The sequence below is a fragment of the Chenopodium album genome, chromosome 10 (genome assembly GCF_948465745.1).
Source record: "Chenopodium album chromosome 10, dcCheAlbu1.1, whole genome shotgun sequence".
Taxonomy (NCBI): Eukaryota; Viridiplantae; Streptophyta; class Magnoliopsida; order Caryophyllales; family Amaranthaceae; genus Chenopodium; species Chenopodium album.
Window position 1 is genome coordinate 3,965,113 of NC_137843.1, and position 15,449 is coordinate 3,980,561.

Sequence of the window (15,449 nt, forward strand, 5' to 3'; positions counted from 1 at the left end):
TTATCTTCTAACCTTTCTGTCGTTTCATAAAGATCGAAAATACTTCTATATTTCTTTGGTCCTTCACTTGAATTAAATGAATCTCCACTTGAATGTAGTGAAGGTGATAACATTTGAGGAGATGATGGTGGAGTAGTGGGAACAGTCTCTGAAACATGTTGTGTTGAATTTTCTTCTTCAAAATAAGGAAGAAGGTTGTAAGATTCTTCCTCTTCTATGCTCCAATCCCATGTTGCCTCTTCATCAAACTCTACGTCTCTACTAATTACTGACTTTTTGGTGTTTGGATCAAACAGCTTATAAACCTTAGACTTTTCATCATATCCAATGAAAAGAATTTTTTCACTCTGATCATCAAGTTTAGACCATAGTTTCTTAGGAACTTGTGCATAAGCAACCGAACCAAATACTCGTGAAGATGTGATAAACTTGGCTTCCATCCACTCCAATCTTTTTGAGGTGTCACGTTCTTCAAACTCTTTGTTGGTGAACGATTAGACAAATAAACTGCATATGCAACTGCTTTTGCCCAAAATTCTTTTGGCATCTTCTTATTTTTCAACATGGATCTTGCCATGTTTAGAATGGTTCTATTCTTCCTTTCAGCAATCCCATTTTGTTGCGGTGTTCTAGGAACAGTAAGCAGTCAGCGAATTCCTTGGTTTTCACAATATTTGTTGAATTCATTAGATGTGAATTCACCACCGCTATCAGTCCTTAACGATTTTATTTCATAACCACTTTCTTTCTCTACTAATGCTTTGAACTTCTTGACAGTTTCAAAAGCTTCAAATTTATTTTTTAAGAAATAAGCCCATGTCTTCCGGCTATAATCATCAATGAAAAGCATAAAGTATGAACTGTTACCGAGTGATGGGGGTTTGATAGGTCCGCATAAATTTGAATGCACTAACTCAAGTGGCTTTTGAGCTCTTGAATTAGTTTGTTTTGGAAAGGGCTTCCTTAAATGTTTGCCCAGCAAACATGCTTCACAAAGTTGATTCGAATGATCAACAAGGGGAAATCCTTGTACCATTTTCTTTTGACCTAGTTCCTTTAGTCCTTCAAAATTAAGGTGACCAAATCTCATATGCCACCTCCAAGATGGATCTTCAATACACGTCTTCAAACACATAGGTCCAATTGTTTGTAAGTTTATCAAGAACATTTTGTTCTTTGTCATAGAGACTATGGCTATAAGCTTAGAGTATATATCACGTAGCCACAACTTTTGTCCCTCCATTATTATTTTACATCCATTGACCTCTAAGAGTTGACCCACACTTAAGATATTACTTCTTAATTTAGGAATATAATAAACATCCAGAATTAATTTGTGACTAGAATCCTTTATTTCAATCATTATCGTACCTTTTCCTTCAATCTTTACTTTTGAGCCATCGCCAAAAGTAACATTCCCTGTCACGGTTGTATCCAAATCAACAAATTTATTTTTGTCTCCTATCATATGATTACTTGCTTCATTGTTAAGATACCATGTGCAATTTTCATCTCTCTTGTCTTCTATTTTTAGAGCTAATTATAATAGCATGGTTGAATCTTCTACATCTTCTTTATCTTCAATTAGATTTGTTTTTTCTTGCACGTTTTTTGAATGACATTCCCATGAAAAATGACCATATTTATCAAAATTGTAACATTGAATATTAGCTTTGTTACTGTTTCTTTGAAACTAGTTCGTTCCTCTACCTCTTCCTCGGCCTCGACCTCTGGTAGAAGTTTCACCTCTAACATAATTATTGGTGTTTTGGTCTTCTCTCCCTCTTCCTTGTCCACGCCCATTGCCACGTCCACTTCCTCGTGAACCGCCTCTACCACGTGATTGAAATCTTTGTTTATCACGTATGTCTCCTTTATTATTAAAAAAGATTTTAGCTTGCAACACTTGTTGCTCATCTTCCATTTTACCTTTTTTAACTATTCTTTGTTCATAGGCTTTAAGAGACCCATTTAATTCATCAATCGTCATGAAATCCAAGTCCTTATTGGCCTCTTCAATAACAACCACTACATGGTTGAAATCGGAATTAAGAGAGCGTAATATTTTTTCAACTACATGAGAATCTGGCATTGACTCACCAAGCCTCTTCATTTGATTCACAATGTATAAAACTCTTCCAAAATAATCAGAGATGGATTCTTTATCAGACATCTCAAGGTGTTCAAACTCTCCTCTTAGAGTTTGAAGTCGAACCTTCTTTACTCTACTTACTCCTTTAAACGAATTTTGAAGAGTATTCCATGCTTGTTTGGAGTTGGTTGCATTAGCAACTTTCTCAAACATATCATCATCCAACCCTTGATGGATGACCGTGTTGAAGCTTAAAGGTTTTGATGATGATGAACTTAAACTAAAGCAAACTCAATTAATAAAGGTTTATAAGTGTTTGATTAGTACAGGTGAAGTTGACCTTGGAGGAGGAAAAGTAACTTAGGCTAAGAAGACATGAAGAGATCTTTGAAGAAAAGTCAAACAATATAGAAGAAGAGTTCTCTAACAAGAACTGAGTTCCTTAACAGGAATGTTCCCTAATAGGAACTTGGATGATGCATGTTGAAGACAGTAAGTTCTGGAATGAACTTAGTCTGCGAAGTTCCAGTTGAAGACTGAAGAACAAGTGACAGCAGGAACTTGGTCCTGGTCTGCGTGAAGTCCAAGTAACCTACTTATGCAGAATATGGCGCAGCAATATTATTTAGTTAAGATTTTATCTTCTAGATTTATTGTTAAATATGTTAAGTAGGTTATGCACGAAATTTATTAGAAGCGTGACAAGTTGCTTGGTAAATAAAGATAAAATTGGAAAAGATAAAAAGATAGATTTTATGAACTGTTTCTTAAAATCGATTTTAAAAAGATTTTATTCTTTTTAATATTTCTCTTTCTATCTTATTTTTCCGGAAAAGATTTTCTCTAAAGAAGATTTACTTAAACCGTGTTTTTGAGATAAGGCAAATTAACTTCTTTATCTTTTAGAAAACCTACTTGCTATACAAATTGTACTTGTATAAATAGTAGAGATCGAATTGTTTTAGGTTTTTGGGAGTTTATGCGTGGAGAAATCACAGAGCTTTAATTGAGTAAGTTTACCAAGCTTCTAACCTTGTCATATTAGTTTCGGATTTCGTGCATAGCTTGTCTATCATATATCAAGTTTCATCGTTTGTATTGGTTGGGTTATTTGGGTGTTTGTGTGTTTAATATTTACACATACAGTTTGTGTAAGCTTCTAGTGTGAAGCTGAGAGTTTGTGTAATTTGGGAGTACAAGTGAATCTAAGTGTGGTGCTTAGATTGGGTAGGATAGGGTCCTACTGTGTAGCAAGTTCATTCTGGAACTTGTGAGTAAAGGTCTGATTATAGTAGGTTGTAACTTGGTGTTTGCCCTATTATAGTGAAGTGTTTTGTGGTTGAAATCCCTAAGGTAGGGTCGAGGTTTTACTTCCAGTTGGGCCCTGGAAGGTTTCCTCGTAAAATCTGTGTGTCTTTGCTAGTTCCTATATGCATTGTTTTATAATTCCACAAAAGCAGTCACTAGGAACTTAAATACAATTCACCCCCCCCCTTGTATTGTTCATCTCAACTAACAGACCGTAAGTGCATTTTGATCCTTTTTCCTCTCGATTTCCAAACCTTGTTTATCTGCCTCATTTAATTTTGAGTCATCTTCTGGTTGTATAAAACCTTTTTCAACAATCTCCCAAAGTCCTTGTGCGCTAAGAATAGTTTTCATTCGTAGAGACCACTTATCATAATTTTCTTTTGTGAGTTTTGGGTATTGAAAAGCTACGACATTATTTTTTGTTGCCATGTCTTATATATAGCGTGGCTCTGGTACCAATTTGTTGGAAGCGTGGTGGACACACAAATATATTTGAGACAGTAATATAGAGAATAAAAATAAAAAATAAAAAAACAAATGCACTAAACAATAACTCTTATATCTCTTATAAAATGTGTGTCTTACTTTTTCTATATCTTTCTTCTTAATACAAAATGAGTACATATTGCGTTTATATAATATTGTGTATGCTAATAAATGAATGTTTCACCTTAGCATTCTCTCTTTCTCTCATAATAATAACATTCCTAATTTCATTATTCATGAATAAGATTTAACTAGTTATTGACCCGGGCGATGCCCCGGATCATCATAAATTATAAGTTTTATTAAATTAATTTATGAAAAGTTTTTCTATTAAATTAAACACTATTGTATTATATAGCATTAAAGTTAGACCAATAAAGAGTTTTTGTTAAAGAGACCAAAAATTAATACAATTCAATATAATGAGAGAAGAAGGATGACATGTAGTACATATATGGCATGTGAGTGAGACATGTCGTTAGCATGTTGTCCCCATGAGTTTTAATAATATTATAGATTAGCTATTTGTAGTAAATGCCAAGTTTATCACTTTTTAACATCTAGAAGGTTCGTTTGCTAAGTTAATTATTGTCGTCCAAGCGGTCTTGAGTCTTATAAAGTGTCCAATTTTTTAAAATAATGGAAAGATAACTAATCAAAGATGTTACAATTAAAATTATTACAGATTATAAAACATAAAAGTAGAATGATATTATTTAAAATAATAAAGACAAAAAGAGAAATTTAACTAAATTATAGTACTCTCTCCATCTTTTACTTGTCTTCATTCTTTTGAGTTAAGCACAAATTTGGGTACTCAATTCTACAATTTTTCACCATTTAGGTACTGAATTTATTTTCTTCACCGTTTGGGTACTGAGTACCAATTTCCGGCAAAAAAAATTAATTCCCCCTAAGAATTGAGTACCCTTGGTAAACAATTCAGTACCTTGGGTTAACTCTTAGTGGGACCTACCCGAATAAAAAAAGCGCGGGTCAGAATTTCTTTATTCCCCTTTATTCCCCCTTTATTCCCCTTTATTCTTTCCAATTCTGGAAAATAGCTGTGCATTTGGTGAAGAACACGAGCATTCCTTTGGGCAAATTTGGGGAAAACGACACTTAGCGCAGCCATTTTTTTGAGGTAACCTTCATTACTCATTGTTTTTGTTGTTATTTTGATGTAAATTTCGAATTTTTTGGCCAATTGATGATCTTATTTTGCGAGTTAGGGTTTATAGTTTTGTGGGTTTTGTTAACGAAATTGATGATGTTGATTTGTTGTGTTTTTGGCGCATAATTTGTTGTTGTGTTGTTGTTTTTTGATGATATGTGCTAGTGTTGTTGATGGATTTTGTTCGCATGTTGTATATTTTGCGCAAGAGTTTGATTAATGTATGTGTTTTGCTAAGTAAAACAGGGGAGGTTTTGCTTCAACTGTGTATGTGTGATTGATGGTGTTATGTGTGTTTTTGTTGTCAATTTGAAGTGCCTAACTTCAAATTATGGTCAGAGTGTTCTGTTTAGGGAAGAATGGCTGAGGGAGGAGCTGAAAATGAGATTGAGTATGTTGAAGAACGTGTAGCTCCCTGTTTGGGTCTTCAAAATGTTCATCCATTGCTGTCTATGTATGATATTATGTGTGTTCACGTTTTCCCCAAATTGGACCCCCTAAGTTTTATTGCTGTTTCTCAAACTTGTAGCCATTGGAGGAAGTCTTGGAAGAACAATGTTCAAGTGTTCTTTAATATGTTAACATGGTGGATAAAGAAGATTGATTAGGTACTAGGATGTAGGTAGGATTGGATAATCCCTTGAAGTTGTTTTTTGAAGGCTAAGGGATTTATTTTGTTAAAATGTTAGGGAGCCTATGTAGATGTTTTTTGGTGAAGACATAGGCTTTAGGAATTGATGTATTTAGATCCTAACATGTATTTAGGTAGGTGACTAATGATTGTATTTAGGTGACTAATGATGTTAAGTCACATTCTTTTGGATGATATTGTGCTTTAGGGTTGTTGTTATGCATTTAGGTCACTTTGTCATCTCTATTGACATGATCATTTTGTAAAAATTTGAAATTTAAATGAAATGAAAATATTTTGAATATAAATATTTTGTTACTAGTTTAAAGCTTTATAATTTGTACTTTGTGTTAATTTTATGCATAATGGTTGTAGATGGAAGACATTCCTATGTTTGTAATTGTACACTATGGAGGGTCATGGGAAGAGACTCCTACCCTTGTTTATGTTGGTGGGACAACTAAGATATTTGATGAACTTCCTACTGATTTGAATGCCTCCTATTTTAAGAACATGATTGATTCACTTGGGTATCATGACATTTGTAAGTTGCACTATTGTGATCCATTGAAAAGGGTTTATGAAGGAATGAGGTTTTTAAGTTATGATGATGCCACTTTTGTGAAGTTTTTGAGTTTACTTCACAAGTATAGGGTTATGGATGTGTTTGTTGAACATGAAGAAGATAGTGAGGATGAACTTAATGGCAGGGGGACTTTCACCTCATTGTTAGGTAGTCAAGCACCACAGAACATGAGAGAGCATATTCAATTTGTGGATGACATTGATTATGATGATGAAGGGAGTGATAATGAGGATGTAGAGGTTTTAACTGCTAGGTAACAAATTGCAAGTAGTTAGAAAGCAGAGAAAGAACTTGATGATGAAACTGAGTCCATCATAAGGCTTAAGGATAGGGCATCAGGGAAGTGTTTAGGTGAAGAGAGTTCTGGAAGTGAGACTGATGATGACTGGCTTGGTAGCCCTGTTGAAGCAAATGAGGAGTATTGTGGCAATCTCATAACTACACCTCCTAAGGCCAAAAGGAAGAAGGGGGTCACACACTCAAGGCATATGCTAAGTGTGAATGTGAGAAATGATGATGGCAGGAATTTCACATTGGGACAGCAATTTGAGGATGCTAAGGAGTTCAGAAATGCTATCACTAACTACTGTGTTAGTTAAGGGAGGGATGTAGTGTACACTAGAAATGCATGGGATAGGATGGGTGCAAAGTGCAAGGCATTTGACAAGGGCTGCCCATGGTACATTTGGGCTTCAAAAAAGCATGAAAAGGACACTATGGTTGTGAAAACCTTAATTGGTAAGCATTCATGTGGTAGGAATCCAAAGGTAAAGAAAATCAGGGCATCTTGGGTTGCAAAGACATATCACAACAAGTTCAAAGTGAATCCATATATGAAATGTCAGGAAATACTTAACACTATATGGACTGAGTGGGGTGTGAAAATTAGCATGTGGCTAGCTCTTAAGGCTAGAAGGAAGGCTCAAGAATTGATTATAGGTGAATATGAGGAGCAATACTCTTTGTTGCACAGGTATGCAGCTGAAATTCTAAGGTCTAATCCTAAGAACACTGTGAAGTTTAAAATGGGGCTTGGTGTATTTGAAAGAATGTATGTCTGTTTTGATGCAATCAGGAATGGATTTTTAGTAGGCTGTAGACCCTTTTTTGGGATTGATGGGTGTTTTTTGAAAGGGCCTTTTGGTGGGCAATTGTTGGTGGCTGTAGGCAGAGATGGGAACAATCAAATGTTTCCCATTGCTTGGGCATTAGTGGAGGTTGAAGACACAGATTCATGGTCTTGGTTTCTAGAAATTTTAGCAGAGGACTTGGGCACTTTGGATGGCTTTGGATACACCATCATGTCTGACTAGCAGAAGGGCCTTTTAAAAGCTGCTTCTCTTATCTTTCCTAGAGATGAAACAAGATGTTGAGCAAGGCATGTGTATTGCAACTTCAGGACTGTCTTTGGGGGTGGGCTATAATATAGGAGAGGGTTTTGGAAGATTGCAAAGAGCACAAAAGATAATGAATTTGAGGCAAACATGGAGCTATTCTCTGAGATCAATGCAAAGGCTGCCCAAGACTTGAGGAAAAGGAATTATGTTAAGTGGGTGAGAGCTTTCTTCACCCCATAATCACAATGTGATAGCATTGACAATAACATGAATGAGGTCTTTAATGCATACATATTGGAATCAAGGCATAAACCAGTGATTACTATGCTTGAAGACATAAAAGAAGGTTTGATGGAGAGGATGCACAAGAAAAGGGACTTCATACGAGGAAAAGACATCACCATCTGCTCTAGAATTCAGAAGAAGCTTGAGCAAGCCAAGATCGATGCAAGAGGCTGGGTAGCATATTGGGATAGTCATTTCTCCTATGGAGTCAGGGAAGGGGGCACTCAAACAAGGTATGTGGTAAGCTTGCTAGAAAAGACTTGTAGCTGCAATGCTTGGCAGCTAAGTGGTGTTCCTTGCCACCATGCTGTCACAGCAATATGGAAAGCTATGGAGCAACCTGAGCGTTATGTTTCCCATTGGTTCACTAAAGACACCTACCTAAAGGCTTACCAATGCCCATTAGAGCCTCTTAATGGACCAGATGAATGGCCTCAAACATCACAGGTTCCAATCATCCCCCCTGTGTTGAAGAAAGTAAACCACAGACTCACCACTAAGAGAAGACCTTCTATGGGAGAAACAGAGGGTATCAAGCTTGGCAAGAAGGGTGTTGTCCACAAATGCAGCAACTGTGGAGAAGCTGGCCACAAAAAGACAACATGCATAAGGCCACCAAAGCAGCCTAGCCAGAGGAGCACACAAACTGAAGCACCCATGCAGAATGTCCCAACACACTCTCAGCACAGTCACAGTGCACAAGGAAGTTCCTCAACACCAAGGCAACAAGTCCCAACCCAAGAATTTCAAGCATATGTGCCTATGCATAACAGGGGTATTGGTGTATACACCTACCCAAATGGATTTCAGAGACAGTCAGGGGTATGTAAAGCTCATGTTAAATTTCTGTTTATTTATTCAATCAAAGTAATTAACTCATTACATGTTCAATGCTGCAGCAAATTCAACACAAAAGGAAGACTAATTCTGAAGCAACTACTAAAACTGAAACCATTACAAGACTATGAAGGTACACTCCACACACTCAAGCTAACAACAATACAAATTAGAAAAATGATAACAAAGCTTTGATGTTGAACCTTCTTCTTCAACTTCACCATTTCTTGTTCCATCTTCAATTTATTGTTAATCATCAACACCATTTCATTCCTCAATTCACTAGGGTGAGGCATGTCAACCCATTCAAAGTAATTGCATCCATTGTAGCATTTGTAGTTCTCACAAATTTTAAACCTCATGAATGGATGCTTGATTGTCCTTGAAAACCTAAGCACAGCCCTTCTGTTACAGTGGCAGCATTTCATGCTTGATGTTTCTGTTTTTACACTTTGCAAGAGAGGCTGATTTTCTAAACTTGCAGCTGTCTTCAGAAAAAAAAAAAAAATTCATGTCCTGGATGACACTGGACTGCAGTACAGAGGGGAAGATCTTGATGAAGCAGCAGCTATTCAGATTTTTTTTATTTTTTTTTATTTTTTATTTTTTATTCTTGGAAAATCGTTGATGATGAATTTAGGATAAGAAAACTGGATTGTTTCTGTTTTGCTGCTACTTTGTTGCTAGTGTATTCATGGAATTTTTTTTGTGTAGTTCAGACCTCTTTAAATAGCCTAATAACGGCTACTTTTTGAATGCTTCAACAGAAAAATTAGTTATTGTTTTTTTTTAAATTATTTTTTTAATTAGGTATGGTTAGTGGTGAGTTAATGGTGAGTTAATTAGCCTGAAAATAAGTTTGAGTACCTAAAGGGTGAGCAAAAAAAATTGAGTACCTAAAAGGTGAAATATTGAAGAATTGAGTACCTTCTTGTACTCTTAATTCCATTCTTTTGGTGTCTCGACTTATTATCTGTCTCGACCATTTGCCCACTTATTTATATTTTCACTTAAAAATTCAATGCAAACATGATTATAGATTTATAGGACAAGTAAATAGGGACGGATGAAGTATATAAAACGAGTTACTCGTACATTATTGTAGACTTCAACATTTGATTGCTGTTTATTGCATCCATTTGCAATCTGCTGCTTGCATTTTATCAGGCCAAGACATCATGGACACGGATGTTTGGTGAGCTGCATAAGGAGCCTGCTGATATAGGCTTTCTCCATTCCATTGCAACACCATCTGCGTGGAAGATAATAGATATAGTGGTGAATCTAGTTATGCAGGCATGTGGCTAATTATGCGTATAATTTTGTCAAAATATAAATTACTCAAATTAGTATTATATTATGTCTTTTTTTTAACTTATGGTAGTTATTGTATAATTCTCACCTCTCCTCGATAAGTTACTTTCTCGTTTATTGTAGCTACAGAAACCAAAGGAATTGAAGGTAGGTGAAAATGGCCGGGGACTAAGCATATGATCGACTATTAAATTTATTTACTCGTAATACTACGTATATTTGGACCCGTGTATATAATAATGAAGAAGATAGCAAGTAAGAGATGAATACCTTGTCCATATAGAGCTTTAAGGATTTGATGTACTGAGCTGCATCATCAAGGATGGTTGCATGGTCTCTCTACAAAATTGTACGCACGTTCGTAGTAGTATAAAATATAAATCAACACATTAATATTTAGACAGTGCACCTAGCATGCATGCAACAGGCCAGTTTGGCCTGGAGAGGTGTATATAAGCCTAAAACTTATTGTATACATACATGCATATATATATCTATGATACCTACTTCCTCCGTGCTACTAGCGCTAACATTATTTAAACTGCGGCCCACTTAATTGATAAGTTGCAACGGAAACGAATTTGTACTCCGTAATATTTATGCATGAGAAATCAAAAATCATTCTCATGTGGCAATCACGTGGTGTAAATTCAAATCGCATTTTCTTCATGAATTTTCATTATATTACAACCTACTAAGTACCGTATCAGGTGCTACGTTTTGAAGGATGGTGGCATTGAGGTATAATAAATATGTACAAAAAAAATATATATATTAAGAAAGAGATAGAATTAGCTAGTATGGGCATTGAGATGTTATTTTACTTGTCAAATTTTTTTTTTTTCTGGTGTTCTACCCAGTTTACCTTTTGGGCTAATTCGAATTCGGAGTTCAGTTCTGGGTAGTTAGGTTCCATACCCTTCCCAATTGTTGTTATTTGTCAAATTATGAATATACTTAAAAGTCATTTCACACCATAGTTAAATCAAAGGGGCCGTTAAAATTGTTCGAAGTGTTGGAGTTATGACAATTGTAATGCAAATCAGAAGAAGTTATTACCGAGCTACCTAGAGAGCTATCATTCTCTTGGTGACGACACACAAGAATAAGGTCGAGCTATAGCTCACAGGCGAGCGAGCGAGAGCTCGGTTGCACACAAAGTTACGGCAAGGCTGAGCTAGCTCGGGTGCATGTGTGTGTGCGGCAAGGCCGAGCTATCCTGCGAGCGATAGCTCGGCTGCTTGTGCGCGCGTGGAGTATGAGATATACACTTTTGTTATCTCTGAAAACTAAACACATAAACACTAACCAACCCTTTAAAATCTGAACAGTTCTTGAGCAATTACACTCTTCGGGTTCAGGTACACGAATTACGAGAAGATTTGTGTTAACATTGGGGGGCGTGCGTCATTAGGAAACCTATACCGATGGTGACGTACTTTGCTTCTAATGCAGTAGATTCTGTTGTGCGGCACAATTGTATTATTGAGATCTTCAATCAAGTATTTTACCTTTCATCTTCTCTATTTTGTTATTGAAATCGATAGGTATTTTACCAAGGTGTCATTAGTGTGCAGTGATGCTATATAAAGCACTCATTTCATGCTTCACAAATAAACAATGATAAGTGAATGGCCGAAAGACTTCATATAATAACAAGATCGATTCAACGATATTTAACAGGTTACCTTATGAGAGTGTGGAACTAGACTCTGCAAGGCGTTTAGCTTCTCACTAATTAGCCTTTGCCTTGTTTGTTTGTCATTTCGCTTCTGTTGATTACATGCAAATGAGCCAAGAAAAGTGTACTCTTTGAATTATATACAATAATGGGTGAATTAAAAAAATTGAGAGAGAGGGAATAAAATTAAATGTTGTGGTCAGACTTTGGTTTATATTTATACTTCGTATGACCTACCCATTATTAACCCCAAAATAGAAAGTCCTATAAATTTAAAACAATGCAAGATTATATAAGGATTTGATTACTTCAAATAACCACATGAACTTAGTGTCTATATTTTTGTGTTTCTTTGATGTTTTTGTGTTTCTTTTGTGAGTAGTGTCTATATTTTTTTGAATTGAAAAAGGAAATTAGATTAATGTTTATTTAATTTAATCTCCTTGTGCACTTACTCACCTTGGACACCTTCCTTGTTGGACCACGGTGAACTTGTATAAATGAGCATGTCTGTTCAAGCTCCACAACTTCTTTTCCCTTTGATTTGTTAACATCCACAGCGTCCAACTCCAATCTCTACACCCAATTTAACTAATTTAACCCAGATGGAATTCACCAGATTGTATTTTTTTTAAAAAAATCTTTAAGTAGGGCATATCTGCATGCGTTTTTAAAAATCCCCCTACTTCCAAGCCTTTTGTAGTAAGTGGGGCTCAAACTCGTGATCTCAAAGTCACAAGGTGAGTTTTCCATCAACTCTACCAAGCTTTGCTTGGTCAATAAAGAGGAATTGGGGTAATACATTAATAAAGGAAAAAATTTAAGGAGTATAATATCCCCCAATAAAATAAGCTATATTGCATTAGAAAACAATTTCATAAAGCTTTTTTTTTTTTTTAATTTTTTATCATTTGTTTGAAAATAAATTGATACTCTGTATTCAATATCTAATCTAATCTAAAAGTAAAAACATCCGAACTTTAAAGATAGATGGAATTTACGAAGTATATGGCAATTTTTTTTTGTAAATCTAAAAAGTGAACCACTTACAATTAATACATGCTCATCAGCACGTGCATACGTGATGTATTAAAAACTATCAATGTGGAGGTCACAATACATTAAAATTAAAAATCATTGACTTTTAGAGGGTTGTTAGCTTGAAAAAATTAAGACAATTTTTGGCATAAGATCTCAAATGTCAACCTATATAATAGTGATATATTGATAATAATTAACAAACATACCTCGTTTGCTAGTATACTCTCATCACAAGGTAGTAGCGATGGGCGAATATTATAATCCGAAATAACTTGGACAAGATTATCACTAGGCAACATTATTGGTAATTGATCTCCATTATTATCAATGTTTGTGTAAGCAATAACATGACGATTACCATCAATGTCCTCTTGAACATTGATGTTCTTTACCAAAACAGTACTATTCAAATTAGGAGGTGTGCTAATACTAAGAGATGATGGTGAACGCATTAAAAAAGTATTGCTACTACTATCCAAAAAACATTCCATTTTGCTTTCTCTCTCTCTTATAAGGAATGAAATTGGAACAACTAAATTATATTTTGATCTGTATTTATAGAAATAAATAATAGAATTAAATAAATAAGTCGTTTGTCCTTCCTCCAAAAAAAAAAAAAAAAAAAAAGAGTCGTTTGTTCAAATACTCCGTACTTGACTTGTGAGAATATGTCGGTCCAAAGTGTCCAAACAATAAAAAAAACTCTGTTTTGAACATTGGTCTACATTTTCTCTCTTTATCTATATTTCTCAAAGTATTGAACATTCCTCCATGTTACTATGTAGTCTATGTTAGTATATACTAACTCTGTTTACACATCTTGACTTTAGCACTATTCACACACTTTTTTTTTAATCGTATTTTGTGATTTATACGTAATGAAAAATATAGTTACGTAGAGTTTTGTTAAGATTCGTCACGATATATATTTTCAAATATCAACATTTTATAATTTTTTCATATTGATAATTAAAGATATTAACAGTTAAATTTATATATTGATAAACGTGTCAACTAAAAAGAAATGATGAAAGTATGTTATAATTAAAAAAGAGAAATTATATTAGAAGCTTCTAGGAAATAAAAGAAAATATGAATTCCTCTTATAAAGGATAAGATCAAAGTCCTTTCACAAGAGTTAAATAAGATTCAAAGATTAGGCCAACTTTAAATTGATTATTCTCTCCAAATTACGCTATCTCATACTCCTAATATTTCTCTAGCTGATCGTGATTGCTCTAATTTTATAAAATCATGACATAGACTCTTAAGTAAAATTTATTTGTGAATGTTAAATGGAGAAAGAAAGATAGGAATAACGCATATGATGAAGAATTAAAGAAATACAGAAAAAAGACAATTAAAAATAAAATAACATTTGTTGCACATGATATATAAAATCAGTTTTTAATAAATATCCTATATAAAATGAAACAAAAGGAGTATAAAATATCTATTACACGGTATAACTCCATTTGCATATTATCTACTTTGGTTTCATGAATCTCCCGTAAGTGATCCATACGTGTACAACCACAAGTGTTACATGTAATGCTACACGAATATAATTTTATAATTCACATACGGTGCAATAAATTTGAGCATGTAAATGTGGACAAGTAGAGTCGATAATCTACTTGAGAACTTGACTCGAAACTCAGCATGTTGAAAAACTCAACTCGCTTAATAAAAATGGACATGAATCAGGGGCGGATACAGGATGGGTTCAAATGGGTTCATTGAACCCACTGATCTTCTGAAAAAAAGTTTAAAAGTAATTTTTGTTGATACATTTTAAAGATTTCCAAGCGCAGCCCTGTGGGTTTTTTTACATTGCATCCTAACTATTAGATTGTAAGAGATCAACATTTCGAGTCCGGCATTCCACGAAACCTCACTTTTATTTTTGTTGGAACCTTTAGTCAATACCATCAGGGCTACTGGGCCTACCCTCAAACTTTCTCTCTCTTACTCCCCATTTTCCCCCAAATTCCCAAACCCTTCCATCAACCCAGTACATAAGTTCACTGTTTTTAAATTGATACTACTTGCGAATTGCTAATTTGATAAGTACAGTATAGTATATAATTGGATGATATGATTGATTGTGGAGTTAGATCTTGTTGGGTTATTGTAATTTATTGATAATTGATATATACTTGTAATTTATATACTACGTAAGTTTTTTTTTTTTTTTTTTTTTTTTTTTTTTTTGGGGGTGTAATATTGAGTTTATAGAGTTTGAACTTAGAATGTTAGATTAATTAGAGATTTTAAATTAGTTTGATACTTGTTTGATTTTGTTGTATTATTGATGCACTATATTAAAAACTAGAATGTTAGAATTCAATCCTTGCTTATGGATAAATTAACAATTACATGAATTTTCCCTGATATTAATGTAGACTGTGGATTTTTTTGTTTTCACCATGAGTTCAGAGTTTTTCATGAAACTAACGTGCCGAAAACCTGCTTGAATAATACTTTAGTTACTTGTCGCGAGAGAGACTTATTTCTAGAGTTAGTGATGCTGATGTGTATTGACATGCTAATAAAGTATGAAAACTCAAATAACGTTTTTGTGTTTTCTTTCATTTTTCTAAGTGTATTCCATTCGTAGGACGAAATTTAAACTTATGTATCGAATTTTAATTAATAAATTTTTCGCTCATTT

At 34.4% G+C, this 15,449-nt stretch overlaps 1 protein-coding gene across 1 annotated transcript; it reads right to left on the reverse strand.

Annotated features, from left to right (window-relative positions):
• Window positions 1-646: 646 nt before the first annotated feature.
• On the reverse strand, window positions 647-3,832 carry LOC145562968 (uncharacterized). The gene is made up of 4 exons (XM_081623381.1): window positions 3,614-3,832; window positions 2,584-2,684; window positions 1,711-2,342; window positions 647-1,461 (listed from the first exon to the last, which is right to left on the reverse strand). Exons 1-4 carry the CDS (start codon window positions 3,830-3,832, stop codon window positions 647-649), a joined length of 1,767 nt encoding a protein of 588 aa, XP_081479507.1.
• Window positions 3,833-15,449: the final 11,617 nt, after the last annotated feature.